Source organism: Cololabis saira, chromosome 13, assembly GCF_033807715.1.
Source record: "Cololabis saira isolate AMF1-May2022 chromosome 13, fColSai1.1, whole genome shotgun sequence".
In the NCBI taxonomy this organism is placed as follows: Eukaryota; Metazoa; Chordata; class Actinopteri; order Beloniformes; family Belonidae; genus Cololabis; species Cololabis saira.
The window spans coordinates 29,093,419-29,120,289 of record NC_084599.1 but is presented as its reverse complement, the minus strand read 5'-3'; the positions used below and the strand labels follow the sequence as shown (position 1 = coordinate 29,120,289).

Genomic DNA, 26,871 nt, shown 5'->3' with positions numbered 1-26,871 from the left:
TTAGTCATCTATAACTGGAAAGCGTTGAAGAGAAATACTCCACAGTCGCAGTTTTTCTAGCACATACAGTAAAGAATGTGTTTCAGCATTTTCCAGTCAGGACACCACGTGCCTTGTGTCTACGAGTGTGTGTGTGTGTGTGTGTGTGTGTGTGTGTGTGTGTGTGTGTGTGTGTGTGTGTGTGTGTGTGTGTGTGTGTGTGTGTGTGTGTGTGTGTGTGTGTGTGCTGGTGCAGGATTGTGTTGTTAGGAATGGGTGAGTAAAAGGGCCCGAGGGCTGAACTTTCCCCTACTTCTCACAGCGACTCCTTCATCCTCGTTCTCCCAAACTCCTCGTTCAACTGATCAGCTTTTTGAAAAAGATAAACTGCATGTTTTATTGCTCTCGCTGGAAAGGTCACAAAGGGAAAAAAAAAAACGGAAAAACATTTTACAGCGGGGGACATTGATTAATGAGTTCAGTTATCAATCAGTGGTGTCTCTCCGGGTTGTAAAATGGGGATGTTTCTATGATAGGGATGTTGGATATGTGCGTCAGTCAGGCTGAAACAGATAAATACGGTATATGAATCCTGTTAAATGTGGGTCAAAGGGCCTTCTCAGCATGATAGTTTAACTTCTTTATTAGGCAATCAAAAGAAAATACCACCTCACAGGAAAACGTCTAAGAGTTTCAACTTCTCACCTGTGAGATTTCCCCCGCTTTCCTTGGCACACAAATGCTTCCTGGATAAAGACAAGTAGAATGTTCTGTGACTAATATGTCATATTTGAATCTTCACCCCTGTTTGAACTAGTTGTAGTATTTTTGTATTGATAAAAATATATTTATATGTATAATTCTTATCAAATCCCTGCGTCGGCGAGGGCTTAACCATTTTTTTTTCATAGCTTTCATTACATCATTGCCCATGTCCTGGCTTTGAAAGGCTTTCCCCTCCCTTCCCCCCACCTCCTCTTCCTCCTCTACCTTCAAGCAGCCAATCAGACAAGCCCTCTGTTGCAGCACAGAGCTATAAAAAAGCCCACAATGCCATTCAGCAGCACAGACAGAGACACACACAAGAAGAAGCACTGATTGCTACGCAAGAATTACAGATACAAAGATGAAGACGCCTCAGCTTCTCGTCCTCCTCTTGACCCTTTTGGTGAACGCCGTGGCTGGATTCCCCTCGGACAGAGGGAGCCGGGACAAGCACGCCTCCTGGGACGACGTGAACGTGGTGGCCCACGGCCTCCTGCAGCTCGGGCAGGGGCTGAAGGAGCACGTGGACAAGACCAAGGCCCAGATGAAAGATGTGAACAGCAAGCTGAAGAGCCTCAACGGCACGGTGGCCGAGCTGGAGAGAAAGCAGCAGGAGCAGGCAAAAAACACAGAGGGGGAGAAGACGGACAGGCTCCTGACAGAGCTGGCAGATGAGATGAATGTGAAGGTGGAGGAGGTGAAGAGGCAGACGCAGGACATCACCTCCAGGATGGACAGACTCGAGGAGGTGCTGACAAAGCCCATGCCGGACAGCAATGACAGCAATCAAGCAGGAGTTTCATTCATCCAGGTAGGCACAAGGATGCGTTCATGTTATATTAGTGAAAGAAAAAGGCTCTGCAAAGTTCACATATATGCAGGAGAAGCTGATGTGAATTATCAACATTTCCCCCTGCTGCTTTTTCCAGAAGTTGATGGCATCACAGAACAGACGCATCGACCAGCTGGTTGAGAAAATCCAGCAGCAACAGGACAAACTGGAGAAACAGAGTCTGCATCTCCAAGCCCTGCAGAACAAGGTGAGCTGCACATTTGTGGTTAATCCCAAACAGATGCACATTCCAGAAACTCAGGATGACCTCTGAAATAACAAACCTGCCTCACAGTTAACAGGAATGTGACAAACTGTCTTTCGTTTCTTCCAAAGGTTGCCCACAAGAGAAAAGTGAAATCGCACCGACGGAGAGATGAAGAGGTGGCATTGAGGGGCAAGGCAGAGCCCGTCCAAGCTGCAAGCGGTGAGATTTCAGCCCTGAAACAAAACAACTGAGCCTTGCTGCAATCATAAATCATTAATGATCCTGACAAATCAGCAGCCAAAATAGTTAAGCCCTTGCAGTCATTCAATCACTAATCCTGTAATCTTAGTGAATCACAGTGTGCAGCAGCAAAACACGGAGTCTCATAAGCCACACATGCTGGACACTCATCTAAAATATTATCACAGTCAGAGGAAACCAGCAAGCAATTCTTTTTAAACTGTAATAATACGTACAAGCTACCGAAGAGTCATTATATGACATAAGAGCATAAGGTTTCACCTTTGCACTTTGAATTTATAATGTTTGACTCGCTGGCAGAGCTGTTCAAGAACAGATCAAAGATCAGCTAAAATGAGGGCAGCAGCTTCTAAAACCCGTCTGCTGTGCATGAAGCTTCAGGGATGCAGAGGAATGAAATAATGGCAGGAAAAGATACAAAACTAGAGATTCATCAGCAGCAACATTGAGAAGTAAAGCTGAAGCCTCAGTCTCATAAAGCTCTGTGTTCTTCTGTTTTCAGGTTTGGCCAAAGACTGCCATGATCTGTTTCTCCAAGGACAGCGAGTCAGCGGCGTCTACAAGATCCAACCCGACAACTCGCTTCCCTTCAACGTTCTGTGTGAAATGACCTCAGGTCAGTCAAGACTGAGTGCATATGCACCAAGTGCAAATTCATTCTCGTTAATTGCATGAAAATAAGAAAGATCCCAGCTGGATGTGTGTCTGAACAGTTTTCTTGTGCTCTCTGTGCAGACGCTGGATGGACCGTCATCCAGAGACGCCACGATGGATCTCAAAACTTTAACCAGCTGTGGGAGAGCTACAAGAAGGGCTTTGGCGACATGAACGGTAAGATTATATGTCCCTTGAATTCATATATATTTTTTTTATGAATAATTTACCTGGAGTCACAAAAATAAACTTTTCTCATTTATTTTCCCTCTCAGGCGAGTTTTGGTTGGGTTTGGACAACATCCACTCCCTTTCCAGACAGGGCCAGTACACCCTGCAGGTGGATCTCTCTGACGAGGCGGGGCAGCAGCAGAACACTCGTTACAGGTTTCACCTTGACGGAGAAGAGAAGCTGTTCGCCCTCCACCTGGAGGACGAGTCTTCACCTGATGCTCAGGAGAAACTCCTAACCGCCGGAGCTGTCGGTGTTCCTTTCTCCACCGCTGACAGAGACAACGACCTCGCGGCAGACACCAACTGTGCTGAGCTGCTCTCAGGTATGTCGGCATCTCTAAAAAACCTCACTGAAAATGGACAGTTTGTCCACTTAAACACTAAAAAGTCCTGGTGATTGAGCGTTTTAGATTTTTTGGCGGTGGTCCTAAACAGCTGCTCTCGTGTTACAGGTGGCTGGTGGTTCAGCAGCTGCGGGGAGTCAAACCTCAACGGCAAGTTTCCCAGACACCCCACACTCCCGCGGAGACACCACTCCAGAAGACGAGCCATGTTTTGGACGAGCGCACAAGGACAGAGGGAAACTCCACGGACCACCCTGCTCAAGATCGCACCAGCATCCATAAAAAACTGAGCAGCAGGAGAACTATAATCACTTCATATAGTACCCTACTACTGAAAGACTGAAAGGAGCAGCTGTAATACGCACATTATTGATTTCCTGAGATTTTATGCAATGCATATGGGAGTTTAGTGTTTTAATAGACTTATTCAGTCACATTGACTTTGACTTTTATCCCTTTATAAGGGGTTTTAATATGTATTTTTCCATCATAACTTTGTACTTTTTTTTACTTTAAACATCTGATCCACACTTGAAGTGCTTTTTTTCATTTGTACTAAGTGAATAAACTCTCTAAACAGTAAATAACTCTGTTTGTGGTTGAAAGTGATGTAGTGCAGCTTTTTATATATGAATCAACATTTGATTGAAGTCTAAAGAAGAGATGGCAGATGTTTTATGAGCAGGTGACATTTCAATAACAGAAGGTGAATTAACGTTGGAAAGTTGAAGCTTTACATCTTATTAATCACAGTAATCGCGTTTCCATTATCCCTAGATTTGCGTAAAACCCAAATATCGAAGAAGAAAAAACTGTAGTTTGAAGTACGTACTGCATTGTCTTTTACAGGAAGAAGTGATTTAGTAAGAGCAGTGTGCACATTTCATTTACACGTGAACCAAAGCAGGAACAATCAAACCCCTAGGCGGAGCAGGTAGAAACCAGTGCAATGTTCTTGTAAATAAGGTGCTAAAAACCCCCTCAGTAGGAACATTGATGCAGTGCAAATAGCTTGAGTGTGTTGTTCTGTGTATCAGTGTGGATCCATATTAGCTTTGATTCTCCAACCTCCAGCTTCAGTTTTTTTTTCTCAACGAGTTTGATTCAGTATTGATCAACAGAGCCAAAGGTTCATGTTGTCAGCCACATTAAAAGGTGATAAAAGCTTTACAGATCCACAACCAAAAATGCAGATGTTAAAATATTGACTTCTTGATTTCAGGAACTGGTAAAAACTAAAATCAGCACGATGAAAAACAGACTTTAGACAAAAGAAGAAACTTAACGCTTCCTTGTTCGTACATTGAGATTATTTAAATATTAAGGGTCTGCTGGAACTAATCTCAGCTGTCATCACTGAGACACCATGCTGAATAAAGAGCAGTTATGATCACATCTTTAAAGGTAGGGTAAGGGATTTTTGGATATCATGACATCTGTTTAATAAAACAGAAAGTAAGTTCCTCCTTCCCTTTCCTCCAGTTTTCCTCAATAGACCCAATCACGAGCTCTGTAAAAGCTTTTCTCCTTCCCATGACAGTTATGTTTATTACGGTTTAGAGGGAAGGCTGCTATCAGTTTTTGTTTCTTTCTTATTAGTGTACTCACAAGACAGTCCTCAAGCAGATGGTGAGGAATTATTCACTAAATGTGACCAAAACTGTTCTGGGTTAGCAGCAATGTGGAAACTCTTAGGCCCCGTTTACACGGAGCAAAAACGGTGGCGTTTTCATGCGTTTTGGCCGTTCGTTTACACGAAAACGAAGCTCAAAGTCACCAAAAACTAACATTTCTGAAAACTCTGGCCAAATTGGAGATTTTCAAAAACTCCGTTTTCACGTTTGCTTGTAAACGGAGGGAAACAGAGATTTAGGCTTCAGAACGTCACATTATGAGACAGAAACGTCACCAGCATCATTTGTGCGACCTGTGTTTACAATTTGTTTGGCCACCGTCAATATTTTCTTGTATTTTACCTGTTTTATATTCTAAAGTCACACTTTAAAGTAACTCCACTTCTCTCTATCACTCCAAACGAAAGACTGTCGTTCCGTCTTGGAAGTAACTGGCATTGAAGGCTGATTTATGGTTCCGCGTTACACCAACGCAGAGCCTACGGCGTAGGGTACGCAGCGACCCGCACCGTACGTAGGCTACGCCGTCGATTTAACACGGAACCATATTATTCAGGCTTCACACGTGTCATTTGTTGACGTTTTTTTCCAGGATTCTGATTGGCTAGCATGACTTTACGCTTCTCGTTACACTGCCCCCTGCAGGTTTCGATGCTCATAGCACCTTAACAGCGTATTCATGCGGGTTCGTGTAAATGATGGTATTTTTCAAAACGTAGAGGGGGAAATATCAGTTTTTGTAAATACCTGGCTGTGTAAACGTGGCCTTAGTCTACCTTTTAGCTTATCTCCGTTTGCTTTTAAACTTGCTCATATTATAGGGGCCAAACTAAAAATACACTAGTACACTTTTACAGGTATAACTCCTCGGTTCATACTGTATTTTACACATGATCACAATCACTGAAATTGTTGCCAAAAATAAAAAATAAAATATATATGCAGCTAAAACAAGACTTGGAAAAAGATTGTTTACTTGTTTATTTATCTTTTTTTCAGTCTGAGTACATTTTACCATGTACAGATCATGATAGGTCATCTTACAGATGTTCAGACATTAACAAGGCATTTTATTGTTGTGGGTCCTGCGTGTCACCCGACCTTCCTGATAAACATTTACTACGTGAAAAGGTTCTCTTAAACTCTTGCAAGGCACCTCAGACTGCCAACAGTTCTTCAAACATCATCTTATAGGTCAGTTTGTTGGCACCAAGGCAAACATCTACTGTGCAAAAGTCTTCAGCAGCATAAAGAAAGAGAAGCTCCCCAGAGGGTTAAAGCAAATGACCGAGTGAAACAGCGACAGGTCGCTACATATTTCCATCATTTATGAATGCATAAAAGTTTTTCCTTTTTTTTTTTTTCTTTTCTTGTTTCTTAAAATAATGTTACCCAATAAAACTGAAGCAGGAAACTGTATATGCATTTTAAAAATAACCCATGATAACACATAACAGACCAATCTCAGAGAAAAACACTAAAAAAAAATGAATAAAGCGGTTAAGATTTGCTTGAATGCTCTGAAACAGTTGTACATTTGCTAACTTTACACCAGTGTTTATTAACAGGGAGAAGAGTAATATCTTGGTCAGTTGCGTTCAAGAGAAAAAGTTGCTAAAAAAGAATGAGCCTTTTCATTGTGAAACCTGCAAGAAGAACGTCCATGTATTTATGTTTTTGCATTGCTAAATATGTTGTCCAGTTAATGCTGCAGCAAGCAGAATTTTAAACATGTATCCATCCTCTTATTTTCTCTGTAAACCATCACCAAAACCACTGAAAACTCCATTGCCGTCTGTTCTGGATCAACAGTGCCCTCTGCTGGTTCTGGGGCTTCAAGCAATCCGTCAATCTTCCCTGTCAAACGCAGGAGGAAAGACTAGCAGACGCCTGAGCTTCCATGGTCTCATTCATGCAAGTCAGAGCGACATCTAAGTCTCGACATGACATTCTCATGCTTAAATGCTGCAGCATCTCGAAGATGGACAAACAATCCTTGAGGTGTGGCGCGGTTTGGCACAGTTAGCATTCAACAAATCATAAAATGAAGTGACGTAAGCGGTGATGCAGATTTGGATGACCAGCAAAAAGCCAGGAGATGAGGAGAGCAGGAGGTGAAGGAAAGTGAGTCTGTGAAAAAGCTCATCAGAGGTTCTCTTGGAGGAAATGCAGCAGTGTAATCTCATAATGCTCTCCAGACTCCGGACACCTGATGCTGTGTCGCTCGTTTGGATAAATCTGGAGAATCAGAAAATGACATCAGAAACAATTAATCACTGGGGAATACATTTCCAGGGTTTCATCTTTTACACCACTTTCTATTCTAGGTTTCACAGACCCGAACGAGAGCAAAAGGATCCTCATTTTACGTGTAGAACATGACTACTAATTAAGACCGTACGTTTAAATGTGCTGTTCTCTCTCTGAATAAAGAAGTACAAGAGTTAAAGGGTATTTATTAGGCCTGTTTTGAAAAAAATCGATTTCCCAATGCTAAATCGATTCTCATATTAATTCCTAAAAATCGATTCATATGTCTAAAGATCGATTTTTATTTAGTTATTTTTTTAAATTTATTTATGTATTTTTTTTTTCATCATTACATTACAACTTTTGGTTATTTTTTTGTTTATCCCCAAAAAAGGAATGTTTTGTTGGACACGAGAATAACTGGCGCCATGTTTTTGCCTTTAAATATTTTTAAAGGTATGAAAACATTAAAGTGTTAAGTTATAATTGCATAAATTATTATATTTCATTACTTTATATACTGTCTTGGGGTTAAATTTGCAAAAAATACTAAAAACCAAATGCTCAAAAATTAAAAACCAAAATAGACCGAAAATGGAACAAATAAAAACGGAATGTGGGAAAAAATAAAACCGATTTAATCCGTCTCTGTTTCCTCCCTGGATCTGTTTGATAATTCTGCCCCACGATGTTTCTGAAAGCAGTTCTATCAGCTGATTGGTCCTTACAGCATCATTAGCTGCCAATACTTGCTGTTTAATCTCAATATAATATTAGTATTAATATTTTGCATAACTACAGTCATATAATTCATGCAACAGCTCAAAAAACAGTTTTAATAACACTAACCCAAATCAATATCCGAATTGAATCAAATCTTGATAATCGATTCTGAATCTTAAGAATCGGAATCGAATCGGTTCTTGACATTTGAATCGATCCCCAGCCCTAGTATTTATGCTTCTACTTAAACCAACGACACATGCCGTTGTCCTAACCTCCTCAGTAGCCCGGCGTGCACCATCCAAGAAAGTTAGAAAGTTAGCCACAGGTCACGTCAACGCAGACCACAACAATGTGATTAGTCTACTTGGTCAAACTGTATCTCCGTAAACATATTTCTTGCAAGTACTACTTCATCATTTTCAAATCAGAAAAACAGATTCCTTTAATGTCAGTAAAGGTTTATAAGCTCCAACTCATAAAATATGTTCCATTTGGTCTGTTGTTATGGCAGCAACTTTCAGCTTACGGAGGTGTACTTACATCATAACAAACACGTGTAAACAGCAACCATGACGCAGGTTCTGTACATCATTTATGTGCATAGTTGCTAAATACAAGCATAGATCGCACTGTAATTAAGTGTTTATATCTTCAAACTTTCCTCAATTTGAAACAAACCCAATACTCAATACTGATGTCACCTGTCATGTTGCCTATTAGTTTGTCTAGTTATAATGTTGCTTTTTGTGCATGGCTTTTTATTCTGTGTTTAGTGCTTTTGTCTTGTTTGTTTTTGGCCTGTTAGAGTGTTATTGTGTCTTGTGTTATTAATGCTGATGTTACTGTTGCTGCTTCATGTTGTTTCTGTTTTCGTTTGTAGCAATTGTCTGTTGTTGAGCTTATGTTAACCTGTGTGTGTATGTATTTTAGCTTAGTTTTTTAACTCTTAATCTCTATTCTGATATAGCCTTTTTATTCGGAAAAGTTTTATTGATTGTATCTAATAATTCTTTCTTTTAGGTTGACTATTTTTACACCAGTCCAGGGACAGCGGATGCAAAATAGCCTTTTTGGCTAATTCCGGCACATTTTATATTTGTTTAAATGTGTTATTAATGTCAATTGTCCCTCTTATCTAAACCTTTAAATGAATAAAATAAAAATAAACTCACATCCTTATTAGTCTTGACTAAACAAAACTAAACGGTCATTGTGTAATTGTTAGTAAAGGATCATACCTGGAGGTGGTATGGTTTTCCTGCTCGGATGAGTTGAGACACCAGGAAGTTGGTGTGGAAAAAGTGCACATTCTCATCCAGAAATCCGTGCAGGATCAGCAGTCTGTTGGGCCTGTTTTGAGAACAAACGTTTTTTTTTAAATATATATTTGCAAACATGTGAGAAGAAGGAGGTGTACTGTACTGGTAGAAACAGTTGGAGGTTTCTGCGCAAAAAATAAATAATTACTGTATATAAACTGTAACCTAAAATATCGCCAGTAATAAAGTACAAAAAGAAAAAGGGATCATTTTTTTCAGGTGGATACATTTTGATTACTCTTATGTTAATAAGTAGCTACATTTATTCTCCGGAGTAGGAACAGCTGATGATTCAGTTCATCAGTCATGAGAGTGAGATTCTGACTGTGTACAATAAACAGGGCAGTTTACGACAACGGCTCTCACTCGTTGGGAAGTTTGTCGACGTGCAGGGCAACGGAGCAAGCTTCGTATCCCTCCTGGTTTTTGTCAGGCGTGTCCAGATATCGTTCTGTGTATCCAGTGTCGTAGGCCATCCACAGTGTCACTGGAGCTCCTGCAATGGCGACCTAAGAAAACAACAACATGGAACATTCCTTTCAATAAATAAACTACAGAATGTAGCTAAAAGTAAAGTCAGACATCATAACCTTAGACTTTGCCATAAAAACTACAAAACTAATAGAAAATGTATGTGTAATCCGATACAAGTTAAACAATCATATCAAATAAAATTATAAGCAGGAAGGCGTTATTTCTAATGGGACAACTTAAAATAGCTATAGGTGCCTAATACAAACTAATACCTTTGCATTTCAAAGCTCTATTAATTACTTACAATTCCTCATTTACTTCTTAGCTTAAACATTAAAGCATTTCTGGTGGAGGTTTTTCCACAAAATAAAATTAAGAAAAAAAAAGACAAAGAAATAAGTCACTCAAGAAAAGAGAAAAAACAAAAGTCTAAATCTGCATGAACTGCTGACTGAAAAAGGTAAACTGTAAGAAAAGATCTCCCCGTACCCCGGTGAATGTTTTCAGAATTTACCTTAAATACGTCAGGCTTGTGGATGAGGCCCATGAGGGAGAGGAAACCTCCGTACGACCACCCGTGGACAGCGACACGACTCAGGTCCACAAACTTATACTTGTCAGCTATATAGTGCAAACCCTCCACCTGGTCTTCAATCTCCACCTGACCCTGGACGGAGAACAACACCACACATATTTCACACAGCAGTCATTGATGGAACTACTGCCGTCTCCAGAACAGAAATTATTAATGTGACCACTGTACCACAAATGTACTTCTTAAAGTAATCATTCTGTATTATTTTTATATTTTGTTGTACTGAATTGAACATTTGTAAATGGTTGATGCACCTTTATTGCACCGTTCCAGATTTTGTTTCAGGCACCAAAATTAGGATTTATAGAAAAATAAATCAAGCCATGTTAATAACAATGAAAACTGGCTGGCACCTTAAGCAGGGCCATAAAGCTTCACTCCTTATTTAAGGACATAATGTATCTTATATATCTTTTCATTTGCATCCTTCCAGATATAATCGAAGTCTCGCTCTCTCTGCATCTTAACGTGCACATCTGACTCTCTGACATTTACCATTTCATCCTTCACAGCTCCTTCAAACTTCAGTCCTCGCTGGCAGGAGCCCCGTCCATCGATAACCAGCACAACATACCCGAGAGACGCCAGCGTGCTCAGCCGCAGGTACTTCACTCCCTTGTAAGAGTTATTCACTAACTGCACCTGGAAGAACAAATGTTTATATTAATGTCAAACTAATTCTGATCACTCACCAACAAAATGAGTTAACCAATCAGGAAAAAGTATTAAAAAAAACAACCAAAATAGTCATTCATAGTTACAGATTTGAACAGTTCTTCTAAAATACCGTATTTCCCGCACTATAAGGTGCACCGCATTATAAGGTGCACCTTCAATGAATGACGTATTTTGAAACTTTTCCATATATAAGGCGCACCGCATTATAAGGCGCACTAAATAAATGGTAAAACACCGTACTATAGTGGCTGGGGTTGAGTTACTCATCTACCTGATGGAGCTGCGCTACAGGAAATGCTACAAAATCTTACAGCAAATGCAAAAAAAAAAAAAAACAAGAAGAAAAGTACCGTATGTCAAACTTTATTAACAAAATAAAAACCAGCTTTGCTCCGTCTCGTCAAAGTCGCCATTATGCGAGTCTGCTTTGCTGCTGTTGTCTTGAACGTCTGTGACGATTCCTGACGTTTTTAGTGCCATTACTTTGGCGACACCAACTACAGTAGCTACAATCCCCCTGACTACAGCAACAGAAATTACCGTAATGATCATATATAAGGCGCACTGCATTATAAAGCGCACTGCCGGTTTTTGAGAAAATTAAAGGCTTTTAGGTGCGCCTTATAGTGCGGAAAATACGGTACATGAAAAAAGGACCATGAAGAGCCTCAGTAATTTTACAGAAGATCAATATCACATTAAATCCTTCATTGTTTCACGGCTTCAAAGCTTTACAAATTGAATCTATTTACAAAACGGAAGAGATCAAACCTGAGGGCCACCGTAGACAAAGAGGACGGTGGGATGCTTCCTGCCGGGGACCAGGTTGTGCGGTTTGTACAACAAGCCATACAGCTCAAAGCCAGACTTTCCTGTGAAGCTAAAAATTTCTGGAGTTCCAGCATCACACTGGTAACCTGAAAAAGGAAAAAAAAAATAAGTCTCACTTTAAAAAAAAAATAATAAATAAATAAATAAATCCCCTTATGATGTTGGGATCCTAACCATGGTTTAGCCTTACACCTACATATTCTGTGGGCTCCTTCTTAAACAGCAGAGATAACATTAATCATGCAGCCAAACAATGTCTGAATGGTTCAAGTGAGTGGAATTCAGCACCAGCAGATTCCAACATGCTCGCCCAGAACTGAGGCTCTTTGTGCAGGGGGTCGCTGTCCGAGCCGCTCAGCTTGTAGATGTGAACACAGGGAGTGGAGGTCAAGCTGCTGTAATGGCTGATAAACATGTCGAAGTTCTGTGTGAAAGAGAAGAGACAAGTCGCTCTTAAGCAGCGTCCACAACATTTGTAATCTCTATTTGAATCTGTGGAGCAAAACAAATTAGATAAATATGTGATATTTTGATTTCAAATCTGGCAATTAGGAGCAGAGTGGTGGTGTGCGTGACTGTGTGCGTGACTGTGTGCGTGACTGTGTGCGTGACTGTGTGCGTGACTGTGTGCGTGACTGTGTGCGTGACTGTGTGCGTGACTGTGTGCGTGACTGTGTGCGTGACTGTGTGCGTGACTGTGTGCGTGACTGTGTGCGTGAGTGTGTGCGTGACTGTGTGCGTGACTGTGTGCTGGGATACCTGGCTCACGGAGCAGCTGTGAGAGAAGCCCAGTTTGGTGAGTCTGACGATTTCACCCGGCGAGTCGTAGCTACAAACGTAAAGGTGATGCTCCAGAGGAGAGTCTTTGGTTCCCTGGAAGTAAACCAGCTTTGCTGCTTCGTCCACCCAAATCTGAGGACTGCATGAACGCTGCATTCACAGCAAAAAGAAAGAAAAAACAAGATATATCAGACTCATCCACTTTCTATACCTGCTTCATGGTCCCTGTACCACACATGTACTTCAGGTTGTGGGAGTCTATCCCAGCTCATTACAGGCAAAAGGCAGGGCTGGCAAGTCTATCACAGGGCCAGGTGTATAGACAAATAACCAGCCATCCAAATTTGTGTTTTGTGAGATCCTTACACAAACAGGAGTATGTATATGTTGCATACTCCTGTTAAATCCTTGTTTTGATTGTTTTTGTTTTTTTATTTATTTTTATTTATTAATTTTTATTATGTTTGCATAATGTTATGTTCGCATGTGTTAGCTAGTCATATTTAAGGAGAGGGGGTGAGAGTTTATAAGTTTTACTTCTTCTCACTCCCTTTCGAATATGTACTTTGTTATGTCTCATGTTAAGACGATTGTCTTATTTTCTTTCTTTTTTTATATGATTCATATTCGAAATAAACACTACTACTACTGCTACTACTACTACTACTACTACTACTACTAAATATTAGTCATCATCAGAATTGGTAAACAAAAGAGAAGAAGCAGGGCCTTACCTTTGCTCCATGATTGGCCAGCACCTCCCAGTCCCCACTGGTCACCGCCACCTCCTCTTTGATGGGACACTTGAAATCATCTAAAGGCAGAAGGGCAAAGATGAGCCATGACCAGATCAGCTTAGATAGATAGACAAAATTATATCTGAAGCTGCACAAAAACATGGACTAAAACACTGATGAAACTGATTTTTCACAAGTTCACACTGATGATTGTAAAATCTTGGACTAATTTTAAAAGGACATGCCCCACTTTTTCACAGATTGAGACAATGTTCTGGGGTCTTAATGAAACGTGTGATATGCTTTAGACAAAATATGACAAAGGCGAAGATAAACTACTCTCTTGAGTTAAAGGGGACCTATTATGAAAAACATGTTTTTTCTTGCTTTAACATATGTAAAGTGGTCTCCCCTCAATCTGCCAACTCAGAGAAGGAGGAAAGCAACCAAATTCTGCAGTTTCTGTACAGCCGCCCGGATGAGCCGTCCAGTGTGATGTGGCTTCTACGAGTCGTTCAGATTCTGCTCCCATTGTTACGCAACGACGGGAGCGATGCGTGAAACCACGCCCACAACTAACTCCGCCGGCCGGAGCTTCTGCCATTTTTTCGTAGCGGTGTATCGCGTCATTCAGGCAGCCAATCAGCACATGCCTCATTATCATAGCCTCCCCGCCCACTCAGAATCCCACATAGAGAATGAGGTTAGAGAATGGGAAGATAAATACATGGTTTAGAGGCGGAATTTCTAATGTCTTTAGCAAAAACAATCAAAAGCTTGTTTTTAAGACATTCAAGGCCTGTTTAAAATAGGTATTAGATGACATAATAGGTCCCCTTTAAAAACAATAAATAAAAAATTCTCCTTGTTTTACAGAGAATGAGGACACCACCTGATGCCTCTCCTCCACATGGTGCCATCTATCGTACAATGCAGCTACAATACAAAACTAAATTAGATGGAAATTACAGTCAATAACATTTGGAGCGCATTATCACCTTGAGAGCTCACGCAGCAAACCGAGCTCACACTACCAGTTAGGCATATGGAGAAGACTATTTCAGGATACATTTATTCTCAAATACCTTCCCTTATCTGCACTTTGGCTAAGAACAGTTTGTAATGTTATTTAAGCTATAATTTTGCTGGGAGCAACGATAATTACCAACAGGTTGAGGTGACCTGGGTGGTTAAAAATCTGACACCACAGAAGAATCAGCTTGATAAACTGAATTCGTTGTTTAGGCTAATGAGAAAACTGTTCTTTTTTTATCTTATTTTATTTTTGTCATAGGTGTTTGAGGGTAGAAATGTTGTTGCTACTAATAGTTCATTCAGAAGCAAATAGGAATATCCACCTTTCAACAAGGAAAGAAAAATTAAAGACTGTAAATTAGAAGTCAGATTTCCCATTTCAGGATAAAAGAAAAATAAAATGATGGTCCTAGCAGATCATTACTAGCTTGCTTCTTTCTTTCTTTCTTTCTTTCTTTCTTTCTTTCTTTCTTTCTTTCTTTCTTTCTTTCTTTCTTTCTTTCTTTCTTTCTTTCTTTCTTTCTTTCTTTCTTTCTTTCTTTCTTTCTTTCTTTCTTTCTTTCTTTCTTTCTTTCTTTCTTTCTTTCTTTCTTTCTTTCTTTCTTTCTTTCTTTCTTTCTTTCTTTCTTTCTTTCGGAACTATGTAAATGCTGATGATGAATTTGCTGTTGATAGTCAACCAAAAAGAAAGACAAAATTATTTAGTATAGTTCAGAAGTACAGCGTGTGAAACATGACGACACGTGGAAATGGGGAGGTTGAATAATTCTTTGAGTTTGTGGTTCACCAATTTCCTTCAAATCTGAACAGGTTCCTGAAAGAACATCTCCTTTCAGATGGATTATTTTCAAAACTTGGAGCCCCCCCCCTCTCCAAAAAAGACAAAAAAACAAAAAAGAACAAAACAAGATAGTGTCGTTTTAAAGATTATGAGTTGGAAGTGACTCCAGACACCCAAATAAATACTCAAGCAAAGAAAAAAAAAAATTTTCACAACATGCACTTTGATGAATGTGCTCCACATGGTGTTACCTTCAGAATGTGTGTAGCCTTCTGCCCAGTTATAGGTGCCCCGCTGTAACACGGAAGTGATCTTATACAAGTGGCAGAAGCCCGTTTTTGACTCATTTACTGTGATGAAGGTGATCTCGTCATCACTGGTTTGGACAAAAGGATGAAAGATGTCGTGGACCTGTAACAAAAACAAAAATATATACATTTATTTTTGGCCTTTCCGCACCCCTACCCCAACAACTAAAAGCTGCTCCGAGTGACATATCAGATCAAATATCTGCAAATTAAAACTTCAGCAGAACGGCATGACGAGAAATAACTGATAGCTGCTTCAATCCGTTTCTGCACTCCTCTCAGTCTCACACTGACGTGGGAAAGTCTTTGTGAGCAGAGCCTGAGACAAATGTGGTATAAGAATAAGAGCTCACATTGATCCAGATATTGCTGGTCTCCTGGTAGATGATAAAGGGCTGGACGGCGTCTCCCAGGGCCTCCAGCATCTTCTGTCTTTTAGCTTTGTCCTGATGTGCAGGGATGAAGAGTGCAGGAGGCAGAAGGACCAGCTGAAGATTTTGTTGCCGTCGGTCCATCATCACGGCCCATGCGCTGACAAATACAAAGAACGGATGGGAATTTGAGGATTTCATTGTGCCATTATGCCATCTAATCCTGAACCAAGCAACTGTGGGAATAGTTTTATTTTATGTTTATTTACTTTTCAATAGTTCTTAAGGAAAAACCTTACTATCGACCGTCTTTTGTCCATCCTGCTCTGGTGATGTACTCCACGTTGGGAAACAGGCTGGTGAAGGGGACAGGCAGCTCTTTCTCCTGTGTGCTGACGATCTGAGGAAAGTAACGTTGAGCAGAGTACAGCACAGCCCGCAGAAATGTTCTCACAGTTCATGGATTAATACACTTCATTACCAACATAATGAGCACTTACTTTCCCAAGATTGTCTGTCCTGATTTCCGCTATCTTCAGAGTGATGTCAGGATTCTTGCTGCCTGGAAATAAATTAAAATGAGATGCATTTAAAAACATGAGGAAAAATGGCCAAACTTGACAAATAGAAAGATGATTTGCAACATCTGCAAAAGATGTGTAGTGCAATTTAAAGACAGTCCCTGTCCTCTAATTTGTGTGGTAAAGGGTCCTCGACATTTCTGAGCATGGCAGCAGGATTCACCTGGTAGCCACTAGGACTTGGGACAAGTCAAGTGGTTTTTCCTGCTCCACCTCATCCTTTTACTTCATCTACTCGGCCTTTATCTTTTATTTTGCTAGGGTTTTTTTTCCCTCTTCATCTATATACATATTCTTTTCCACTTGAATGCATGTCAGATGGCTCACAGGACTGTGTCTCCCCATCCCTGTGGATTGAGTGATTTTAACCTCTGCAGAAGCCATCCTTTCATCCCCTCAGGCCTTTACACATTCTCAAATCACACAGCACTCATTTCACCCCCATTGAGGTTCTGTCACGGCTTCCCGAGGTGGGACAGCCACAGCCAATGAAGGCATCTTTTCTGGTGGCAAAATAGCAGAATCCCAGAGGAGTCGTGTCCTTGAAGATAAACAACTTAAAAAGACAATACCACCATTCGCCTCTAGGGCCGTCTCAAACATTTTGTTCCCTCTCTAATAGGCTGCCATTCAAAAAGCATCAACTAATCTCTGAAACACTTTGTCTATATTTTCAGATATTGACTCCTGACCAGTGCAATAGTGGTAATTTTGTAAATTACTTTAACCATTTAAGAGATATTAGATCTCATTGATATGTAGTTTTGCTTACTTAGCTTTTAAGTAAAGTCTCCACCTCCAGTTATGGTTCTTGTGAAAGTGGTAATGAGTGAAAGCCAAAGTCTGTGATCCATAACCAATCATAATAATAATAATAATAATAATAATTTCATTTAATTTCTATTCATTCCGTATCATGGAAATAGTTCACATACATGTTCCATTCCATGATCGAAAAGGGGCAAGAAGAAGAAAGCCTTATATAACAAGCCCCTTTCTCAAAAAAATAAAACAATTCGTATGAAGATGATCTGTCCGTCTGTTCAACAATCACTACTTATATAATACCAAAAAAAAGAAATAATGAAAAAACAAAACAAAAAAATAAGAAAACATACACACTAACTCACCAACAATACAAAAACAAAAACAACAAAAGATATTTTACCCATTAAATTCATATTGTCTGATTGTGTTGTCTTTATACAATTTCTTGAACTGGTGAATATTTTTACAATACTTTAAATCAGTTGTTAAGGAGTTCCATAATTTTACACCACATACTGAAATACACATTTGTTTTAAAGTAGTTCGTGCAAACGGATGTTTAAAATCAAATTTCCTCCTATGGTTCTTATCTTCTGAACTAAACACAAAAAAACATTGTATATTTTCAGGCAATATTCTGCTTTTTGCCTTGAACATAACCAATAAAGTCTGTAACTCAATAATATCTTTAAGTTTAATTAATAATATAATACATACGTAACATATAACACACATAACATAATAATAATAATGACCGGCTTATCTGCAAAACTAGTGCATCACTTAGGTTTTTTAGTTTCTTCATACCTGCACGGGGGTATCTGTAGACATCTGTCTTGCGCTCCTCCAGAGCAGGAGAAGGGACATGGATGGTTTCCACCTCAGACTCATCCACCTCCTCATATAAAATCTGCAGAGTCTTTCCACCATCAGGCTCTAAGACAGAAACAAATGACAAGAAAGTGAGTGGCCACAACTTTAACCAATGAGCCTTTTTAGTGTTGTGGCGTAAAACGGTTCTACCTTCATGAGCAGCTGGAGACCACCAGTATCCGGTGAAGCGATCAAATTCTTCCTGAGTGACAAAAGTGGCTACACCGGCAGATTTAGGATCCTCTTTTGGGTTATCAATTCCTGCAAGGAAAAACATGCAAAAAAGAAACAACGGTAAAATTTAGATCATTGGTATCATATATCGATGAACACATAAATATGATTAAATCCTGACCTTTATGGCAGAAAGTGAGTCTCTTCTCTTCTCCTGTCTCTATACTTGTCACCCAAATGTCATTGTTGTTGATGAAACCGATGAAGTTGGGGTCTCCGGGGCAGATCTTTGGGTCCATACGTGTGCCTGAATTCTGGCTCTTGATCTCTATGGGATTAACTGGAGACGTCTTTTAAAAAAAAAAGAAGCTATTATAAGATACCTGAAAGAATAGCCTCAATCGCAGTGACCAGGACATCCACATATGTCATATTAGTTCATAACAAAATAACTTTCAGTTTATTTGAAAACAAAAATGAAGCTTTGCATGACATGTACCAAAATAGCTACCAAGTCAAAGCAGAAGATAATCAAATACAGTTTATATTTGACCAAAGCAAATATTTAAAAGCATCAATTCTGATTCACGATTTCCTTGATAAATTAATGCTGAAATAATGAAAAAGTGTAGACTGGATCTCGTGCTTTATAAGTCATTCTAATATATTGTCAGAATTGCTCCAATATTTTCGTTCTCACTTTATTTTCTTATTTAAGTTTACAGTCATTGCACTACTACTACTTTTATGTCACTATATTACTATATTTACTATTTTTTTTCAATTTTATTGTTATTATTTGTTTTATTTTTTGTTTATTTTTATTTATTTTTTGCTATTCCCAAAGGAAACTTAATGATGATAACCATGGGGGGAGGGATGGGGAGAGGGAGAAAAAAAAAAAAAAGGTATGTTCATCTGTTTTGCTCTGTATTGTGGAAACAATGTGCCAATAAAAACATATATAAAAAAAATAAATAATAATTGCTCCAATATATTTTTCCCAGTTTCAATGTTCGTATTCTTATGGGGCATCTACATAGAAATAGAAATAGAAATAGAAAGCCTTTATTATCATTATATTTCTACAATGGAATTAGGCAGCAGCTCCGTCAAAGTGCAAAACAAAAAGACTATATAAACTATATAAACAAGTAGACTGTACACAACAAAAATGAACAAAAAAAGTAAACATAAATATATATATATACACTATAAGGAAAGAGTGAATGGGAGAATAAAATAAAATAAAAATGGACATGAATGAATGGGTGGAGGAATATTGCACTTGGGTGAGTGGAAGAATATTGCACTGAAAGGATGGAAGAGTATTGCACATTAAATATATATAGACATTATGGACAGGAAATAGGAAATATTGCACAGTGTGAGGTAGCTTAAGAGTTCAAAAAGTTCACAGCTTTGGGGAAGAAGCTGTCCCTGAGTCTGTTGGTTCGGGATCGTAAGGACCTGAAGCGCCTCCCAGAGGGCAACAGGTCAAAAAGGTGGAAACCGGAGTGGGTGTTGTCCTTTAAAATGTTCCTTGCCCTGTTGAGGCAGCGGGAGCTGTAGATGTCAGACAGGGAGGGCAGAGAGGGCAGAGGGCAGCCGATGATCTTCCGTGCTGTGTTTGCTACCCTCTGCAGCCTCTTCCTGTCTGCTTCCGTGCAGCTGGAGTGCCACACTGTCACGGCGAGGGAGCTAAATGTGACTTAAAATAATCCAAAATCTCACCCTTTGGCACAGAATTGTTGAAACATTGCCAATCAGCCTGGAACGGTCTGCAACAACCATTCTCTGTTATGTAGTGTCAAAAGTTTAATTTAACCGCCCTTTAACTCACAATAAAAGTGTTGTTTCCACCATCACGACAGTAGAACAGACTGCTGTTTGCTTGGAACAGGAAGAGGCCACTGGGTCTGTGGTAGTCGTAGGAGGTGATGCCGGACACCCCCAAACGCTTCCTCTCCCGCAGCAGCTCCTCTTCCCGAGAGAAGCCCCCGTGGTGAGAGCTGGCCTGGGGTCAGGGGGGACAGGAATGTGACAATGCAGACTAGCCATTGTAAAGATTTCGTCCAGGCATTGGAAAACAAACAAATGAAAGGAAAACATTACCAACTAAAGTAAAGAACTAATCAAATGCTTGTCAATAGTGCTCTCTCTCTTCAGCAGGTTTTTCTGTTTACTTTAGAAAACCCGAGACTGCATACAAGCCACTGTTTCCCTGGTACACCAATAAATCTGATAATATACAGAAAATAAAAACGTCCCTTTAAAAAAAAAGATGTCCGTAGTGATATATTGATGGTGATAAAGTGTCAAAATGTAACCCATCTTACCTGAAAATGATCCAGCATTGGTTTCCATGTCAAAACCAGCAGGGCGTCTTTGCGGATCTTCTTAGGAATGTCTGAGTAAAGTAATGCGTTTTCCCTGCTGGCGTAAGGCATTCCTGCAAGTACAAATACCAAAAGCAAACTCTGTAAGCTCAAGGAAAGCTAGCCTATCATGCTGTGGATGAGCTCTGGTTCAATTCTTGTTGAGAGCACTGAAATAAGCACTTTCAGGACAGCTAAAATAACCTCTGGTGGGAGACATGATGCTTAAACGCTTGAATAAATCATCCAAACGGCTTTTTTTAAGATTACCCTGATCTTGATGACTTAGAATCAAGACCAGCATAAGCATTTGACTGTGTCAGGTGAAACCTGATTGAGTCATTACCTGGATAATATCGGTGTTTACGTGCACTTAGCTATGGGACAATGTGCTATTACAAGATGTACAGGAGCGTCCCCACTCATTAGCCCAGGATTGTCAGTGGCTCCTCTATCAACACCGCAGATCAGGAGTAGTATCACTCCACAATGACCTTCAGTCTGTGCAGGTTTTCCTGTATGGAAGCCAGTGTGGTCACAAATGGAAATACACCAATGGATTTGAACCAAAGCTCATGAGACACAGTCACAATGTTGTTATCTGGTTTAGTAATGCCAGTTGTTGCGCAATATCTGACGAAAACATTGGCTAATGACACTGTAATGCAATACGTGAGTAGAATCACTACATTCAGTACCTTTTCATTTGTAAGCCTGTTTTTAAAGTATTTGGAAAGGCAACATATAATCCTGCCCACAAAAACTGCTGAAAGTCCAATTTCCTGACTTAAGACAGGGCAAAAATCCCAATTTTTGTAAGCATTTCCTGCAGAAGTCAAAATCAGATGATCTTGAAAAAGACGCGGGCAGGCAAATTTGATTCACCAGCTGACTACAGATTATTCACAGATGCAGGCTACCTTCTAACGATTCAAGCAACACTTGAAGCCCTTTAATCCAAGCTGGACTTTAGGAATGGGCGATATTTTACCGTTCACGATATACCGTCAAAAAAATTCCCCACGATAAGAATTTGTCATCTCGCAGTAAAAACGATAAATTCCTGTTGATGACGTTTTTGTGTAAAGCTGATTTATGGTTCTGCATTAAATCCACGCACAACATACGTGAAGGAAGGAAGGAAGGAAGGAAGGAAGGAAGGAAGGAAGGAAGGAAGGAAGGAAGGAAGGAAGGAAGGAAGGAAGGAAGGAAGGAAGGAAGGAAGGAAGGAAGGAAGGAAGGAAGGAAGATATGAGCCAGAAAGAAAGAAAGAAAGAAAGGAGCCAGAAAGAAAGAAAGATATGAGCCAGAAAGAAAGAGAGAAAGATATGAGCCAGAAAGAAAGAAAGAAAGAAAGATATGAGCAAGAAAGAAAGAAAGATATGAGCAAGAAAGAAAGAAAGAAAGAAAGAAAGAAAGAAAGAAACAAAGAAAGAAAGAAAGAAACAAAGAAAGAAAGAAAGAAAGAAAGAAACAAAGAAACAAACAAAGAAACAAACAAAGAAAGAAAGAAACAAAGACAGAAAGATGTGAGCCAGAAAGATGTGAGCCAGAAAGAAAGAAAGAAAGAAAGAAAGATATGAGCCAGAAATAAATAAAGAAAGATATGAGCTTTAGAGCAGTGTTTTGGGGGCTCCAAAGACTGAATGTGGTGATAGATTTATAGTTACAAAGATGGAGTTGAATTGTTTTTTTTTTTTTATTGTCATTTTCATCGTTATCGGGATAAATGCCAGAAATTATCGTGATACATTTTTTTAGTCCATACCGCCCATCCCTAACAAGTACTCATACACATTCACACTTACAGGCACTTTTGAATCATCAATCTACCAAACATACATGTATCTGGATTGTGGGAGGACCCCGGGATACCTGGAGAGAACCCACGCAAGCCCAAGGAGAACAAGCAAACTCCACACAGAAAGACTCCTGCCGGGCCCACAAGTCAAACCAGGAACCTTCTGTGTTATTGTATCGGAAAAATGATACTAGCATGTTCTAATTTTAGACCCTGAGTGGAATCACTGAGTCAAATCTCAGGTTTTAGTTTGTCCTCCTTACCTAGGTAGTAGATGCGGTGAGAGTGCGGACTAGCTTCGTCCTTCTGGATAAACTGGAAGTCATGTGGTGCCTTGTTGATGAGCACGCCAATATGTTTGCGGCTATTGTGGATGATCTTCCGCAGGCCGTCCCACGACTGCTTCTCCACCTGGAATTGAGCGGGAACCACGTCCTCCATCTCCACCACTTCTGTGCTGTCTGAGAGCTCGTGCACCCCCGTCATGCCTGCCAGTGCCTCCCTGACGCTGTTGGCAGATCAGCTCACCTCAGTCTACAATTAATGATGATGACTTCAAATGTTTGTTTAGCGTCACCAGCAAGTCAGTGTTTTTATTTAACTATGAAAGCAAAACTAGAATTAGGATCATGATAATAAGAGAGTATTGTGTTCAGACGACCACATGATTGTAGACTCCACATTATATCATATCATTATATCACCAGCACAAGCTTAATCTCTTTTTGTTTGGTTTTGGGACAAAAAAAAATTAATATGAATAAAAACTGGAGCCAAAAGGATGTTATCCACAGTTTTAAAAGAGAGGAAAGAAAAAGTAACTCCTACCTCTTCTGGACGTCTTCTGTTTTGTCCTCAATTTTCAGCTTCTTTACCTTGTGCATTAACTGATCAACAACCTTGAGCCAGACGTGACAGCCTGTTAAACACCAATGTGGAGACATAAGACCCGATGACAAAAAAAAAGTTTTACTCTAGGAAATTTCAGACAATTTACTGTCACAACAGGGCAACACCTGGTCTAAATAAGTCAATAAAGCCAGACTGAAATCTGGAACAATCCAGCGTACACCCCGAGTTGAGCTGACATGCTCCAAAACACTGGAGGTGTCGCTTTCAAAAGACACAAGCGGTTTCATGGAGCAGCTCCTCCTTCAGCTGATCAGCTTCACACTTCCAGCTACATTTCTGATGTAGTTTCACCATGAGTGTGCCAGTTGCGTGACTCTGACAACGAATGTCTGTGTCATAACTATGACAAATTTTACACTGTGACTCCACAATCTAATGCAAAAAGAATTCTGTTCAGTTGCCTGGGGCCTAAATAAAGGCCAAATTCTTCACAGGTTCATTTCCAGAAAATGCAACGGCGACTAGATCCATCCATGGCATTAACACACTTCCTACCATTTCAGCTATTTGTCAAGGTGTATTCAAGTAATAGTTACAAAATTAAAGATTGTCTAAAAGTACAGACTGCCGCCTTTAACTTATACAGGTTTTGTGGGGCTCAAATATTATTAGACAATTGACTCAAAAGGCTCCCTTGAAAGGAATGAGATATTCCTTCATTATTTTTCATAAACTAATCAAGTAAAAAGTCGGCAATTGACTCCAAGTACAGCATTTACCCTTGGAAGATCTTGCTGTGAACTAACATGTGGTCAGTGAAGCTATGAATTAAATTAAAACAAGTCATTAAGCTTCTAAAACTACACAAATCCATCAATCAGATCACAGAAATAATAAGTGGTCCAAGTAAGAATTCCTACACAACTTCAAATCAAGTGATGAACACTCTCCAGATATCTGACACGATTATCTAAGTCAGCCATGAAGAAAAAGAGCACAGACATCAAGAATCTTTCCCCCATTTACAGCATCATCTGTATAACACAGAAGCGGTGTGATGAGAATATAGGGAAAAGTGACTTTAAATAGTCCTAGGTCACTGATGTGACAGAACACAGGAGGTGCTCGATTAATTCTAGTGAATATAGTAACATACTGTACCAAAGCATAAAAATAAAATACAATGCAAAATCATTCCAGAGGTTTTTAAGGAAAAGGTCAGGTTTTTTTCTACAATGGCTGAGTCAATATCACCTGATCAGCACAATCCAGATGCATTTCGCTCCCATAAAATAAAACTAAGGACACTCAGACGGATCATACATTTATTCTGTGACTTTTGTTTGTCCAGTTTTATTTCATCCCTATGGACTGTAGTTAAAATTGGCTAGAATAGATGCGCATTTTCAAATCTTTCTCTTGATTTTAAGCACAACATTCTATACTTTGCTTGCTTTTTGGCATAAAAAGCCAAAATTATGAAAATTGTCCAACTATTTTCATTCTTGAGCTATAAAAAGTCAAACTTAGATAATAAAAGGTATATGGTAAAACACACAAGCTGCCACAGCCTGAGTCTCATTTCTCATTCTTCCTGACTTTCTGGCGAAAGACATGGCAAGTTATTTTCTTCTTTGAATAAAATTATTATAATGAATATATACATGGACTACTGAACTCGTTTACTGTCAGTGCTTTGAGTGAACTTTTGCCTTGAATTGGTGGTATAGAAATATAAAGATTTGATTAAAATGCATGCACAAAACCGATCAAAATGTTCATTAAAAGCTGCTGTGGCAGATTATGTTGACCTTTGTGTTTCTGACTAAACCATTTCTGCTGCGTCTACTTTCGGTTCCTCTTCCCATCTCCATTTCTCATGGACGCTTTGGTGTTAGAAACTAACTACAGGACTGTCTCAGAAAATTAGAATATTGTGATAAAGTCCTTTATTTTCTGTAATGCAAAAATGTCATACATTCTGGATTCATTACAAATCAATTGAAATATTCCAAGCCTTTAATTATTTTAATATTGCTGATCATGGTTTACAGCTTAAGAAAACTCAAAAAACCTATCTCAAAAAATTTGAATATTCTGGGAATCTTAATCTTAAACTGTAAGACATAATCAGCAATATTAAAATAATAAAAGGCTTGCAATATTTCAGTTGATTTGTAATGAATCCAGAATGTATGACATTTTTGTTTTTTTTAATTGCATTACAGAAAATAAAGAACTTTATCACATATTCTAATTTTCTGAGACAGTCCTGTAATCTTGATGTGTGCTTTATAATCCACTCATCAAACACGACACCTCACATGAATCTAACACATAAGACAATGAAAACACCCTCACATTTACAACACTAGGTCCAGAGAGCTGCTCATTTCACCATTTCCGCTTTGATACACCCTCCTAATGAAGTTATTAACAAGTGGAAACATCTGCATGAGTGTGCCCAATTCCTTAAAATCTGCCAAACTCTCATAATACATGTAATAAATGAGTGAATCTCCTACTTTGATGGAAGGAACCCCATTAGCCCGCAGAGCAGAGCAGCGCTAACACAGAACACACATGACAATCACCAATCAAAACAGTAACACAGGGATCGTTTCGTTTTTGGCTTACACTTTCTGCCCAGAGACCTTGAACGTATATTTCCTTCTGTCGATTTTTAGTTTTACGCTCAGAGTGCCGGTCTGGGTGTGAATGAGTAACACAAATGAACTAGTTGAGCGGAGCAGCTAACCGCTAACAACGCGGAAATTGACATACGTCAGATGATCCACTTCCGCGTCACGTGACCCGAGCGAGTCACAGGTTACAAAATTAAACTCTAACCCGGATAAGAAGGGCTTTCATTATTATGTTTTTTAAATAAAACAGAAAATACACCCACAATAAACCACATTATACGTTTTTGATTAAAAAAATGTATACAAATCTAAGGACCTTAAAGTATTTTAGTACTCTGCATTGCATTGTTATGCCCAAACCTCCAGACAAAGACAGTTTATTCCCCCAAGCTGTTGCTCTGATGAACTCTCAACACTCAAGAGTCTCAGAGTAATCAATCACTGCAATAATAATAATAATAATAATAATAACCACAATCATATGCTGTAACAATGCACCTTTCAATAACCATGTTTACCTCATTCTGCTGCACCTTTCACTTTTTTTTTAAATTGTATATATGTTAATAAGAGCTGTCATTTGTTTATTGACTGTATGCAAAATAACCGAGTCAAATTCCCTGTCTTGTTTGACCTGACTTGGCCAGTAAACCTAATTATGATTCTGATTATGCCTTATTTCTTTACATGGTCTTACCAAGCCTGATGGAGCAGACCCACCCACATACAGGAAGATGTAGGTCCAGGAAAATCTGTAAAGCACATTTAAATTTGCTAGTGGTACGTCTAAATTCCACACACATAAATAAATAGATAAACACATAAATAAATAGTGGTTGAAAATAATAAACAAAAAATCAAAACATGGGCGTATTGCTATACAGATCTTCCAGGCACAGTAGGCATATATACTGGGCAGCTATTCAAATGAGTTCCTCTTTGATTAAAACAAAAAGTTATCATTTCACAAGGTTTTTTTTTTTGTTGAAAAGTGAATGGGTAT

General features: G+C 39.3%; 2 protein-coding genes across 2 annotated transcripts; one reads left to right on the top strand and one right to left on the bottom strand.

Annotated features, from left to right (window-relative positions):
- Positions 1-1,057: 1,057 nt before the first annotated feature.
- LOC133458549 (angiopoietin-related protein 4-like) lies at positions 1,058-3,855 on the top strand. The gene is made up of 7 exons (XM_061738567.1): positions 1,058-1,555; positions 1,674-1,784; positions 1,913-2,003; positions 2,548-2,661; positions 2,781-2,876; positions 2,975-3,256; positions 3,386-3,855. The coding sequence occupies exons 1-7, from the start codon at positions 1,106-1,108 to the stop codon at positions 3,565-3,567; spliced, it is 1,326 nt and encodes a 441-aa protein (XP_061594551.1). The 5' UTR covers positions 1,058-1,105; the 3' UTR covers positions 3,568-3,855.
- Positions 3,856-5,877: 2,022 nt separating this feature from the next.
- Positions 5,878-25,998, bottom strand: LOC133458548 (dipeptidyl peptidase 9-like). Its single transcript, XM_061738566.1, has 21 exons — positions 25,861-25,998; positions 23,200-23,290; positions 22,635-22,879; positions 20,532-20,644; positions 20,036-20,209; positions 18,374-18,542; positions 18,169-18,279; positions 17,953-18,081; positions 16,297-16,358; positions 16,096-16,196; positions 15,779-15,956; positions 15,369-15,528; positions 13,299-13,378; positions 12,544-12,714; positions 12,073-12,208; positions 11,725-11,870; positions 10,771-10,917; positions 10,195-10,347; positions 9,573-9,715; positions 9,126-9,237; positions 5,878-7,149 (listed from the first exon to the last, which is right to left on the bottom strand). Exons 2-21 carry the CDS (start codon positions 23,253-23,255, stop codon positions 7,057-7,059), a joined length of 2,679 nt encoding a protein of 892 aa, XP_061594550.1. The 5' UTR covers positions 23,256-23,290; positions 25,861-25,998; the 3' UTR covers positions 5,878-7,056.
- Between the last annotated feature and the right edge of the window lie 873 nt (positions 25,999-26,871).

What these genes read in the sequence shown, in the direction of transcription:
- LOC133458549 (XM_061738567.1), top strand. Translation starts at nt 1,106, where the DNA reads ATGAAGACGCCTCAGCTTCTCGTCCTCCTCTTGACCCTTTTGGTGAAC. An exon ending in GCCCGTCCAAGCTGCAAGCG is followed by an intron (nt 2,004 to 2,547) that starts GTGAGATTTCAG and finishes TTCTGTTTTCAG; the next exon opens with GTTTGGCCAAAGACTGCCAT. An exon ending in CTGTGCTGAGCTGCTCTCAG is followed by an intron (nt 3,257 to 3,385) that starts GTATGTCGGCAT and finishes CTCGTGTTACAG; the next exon opens with GTGGCTGGTGGTTCAGCAGC.
- LOC133458548 (XM_061738566.1), bottom strand. Translation starts at nt 23,255, where the DNA reads ATGCACAAGGTAAAGAAGCTGAAAATTGAGGACAAAACAGAAGACGTC. An exon ending in CTACAGATACCCCCGTGCAG is followed by an intron (nt 16,359 to 17,952) that starts GTATGAAGAAAC and finishes ATTTATTTCCAG; the next exon opens with GCAGCAAGAATCCTGACATC. An exon ending in TTGTCTACGGTGGCCCTCAG is followed by an intron (nt 10,918 to 11,724) that starts GTTTGATCTCTT and finishes TTGTTCTTCCAG; the next exon opens with GTGCAGTTAGTGAATAACTC.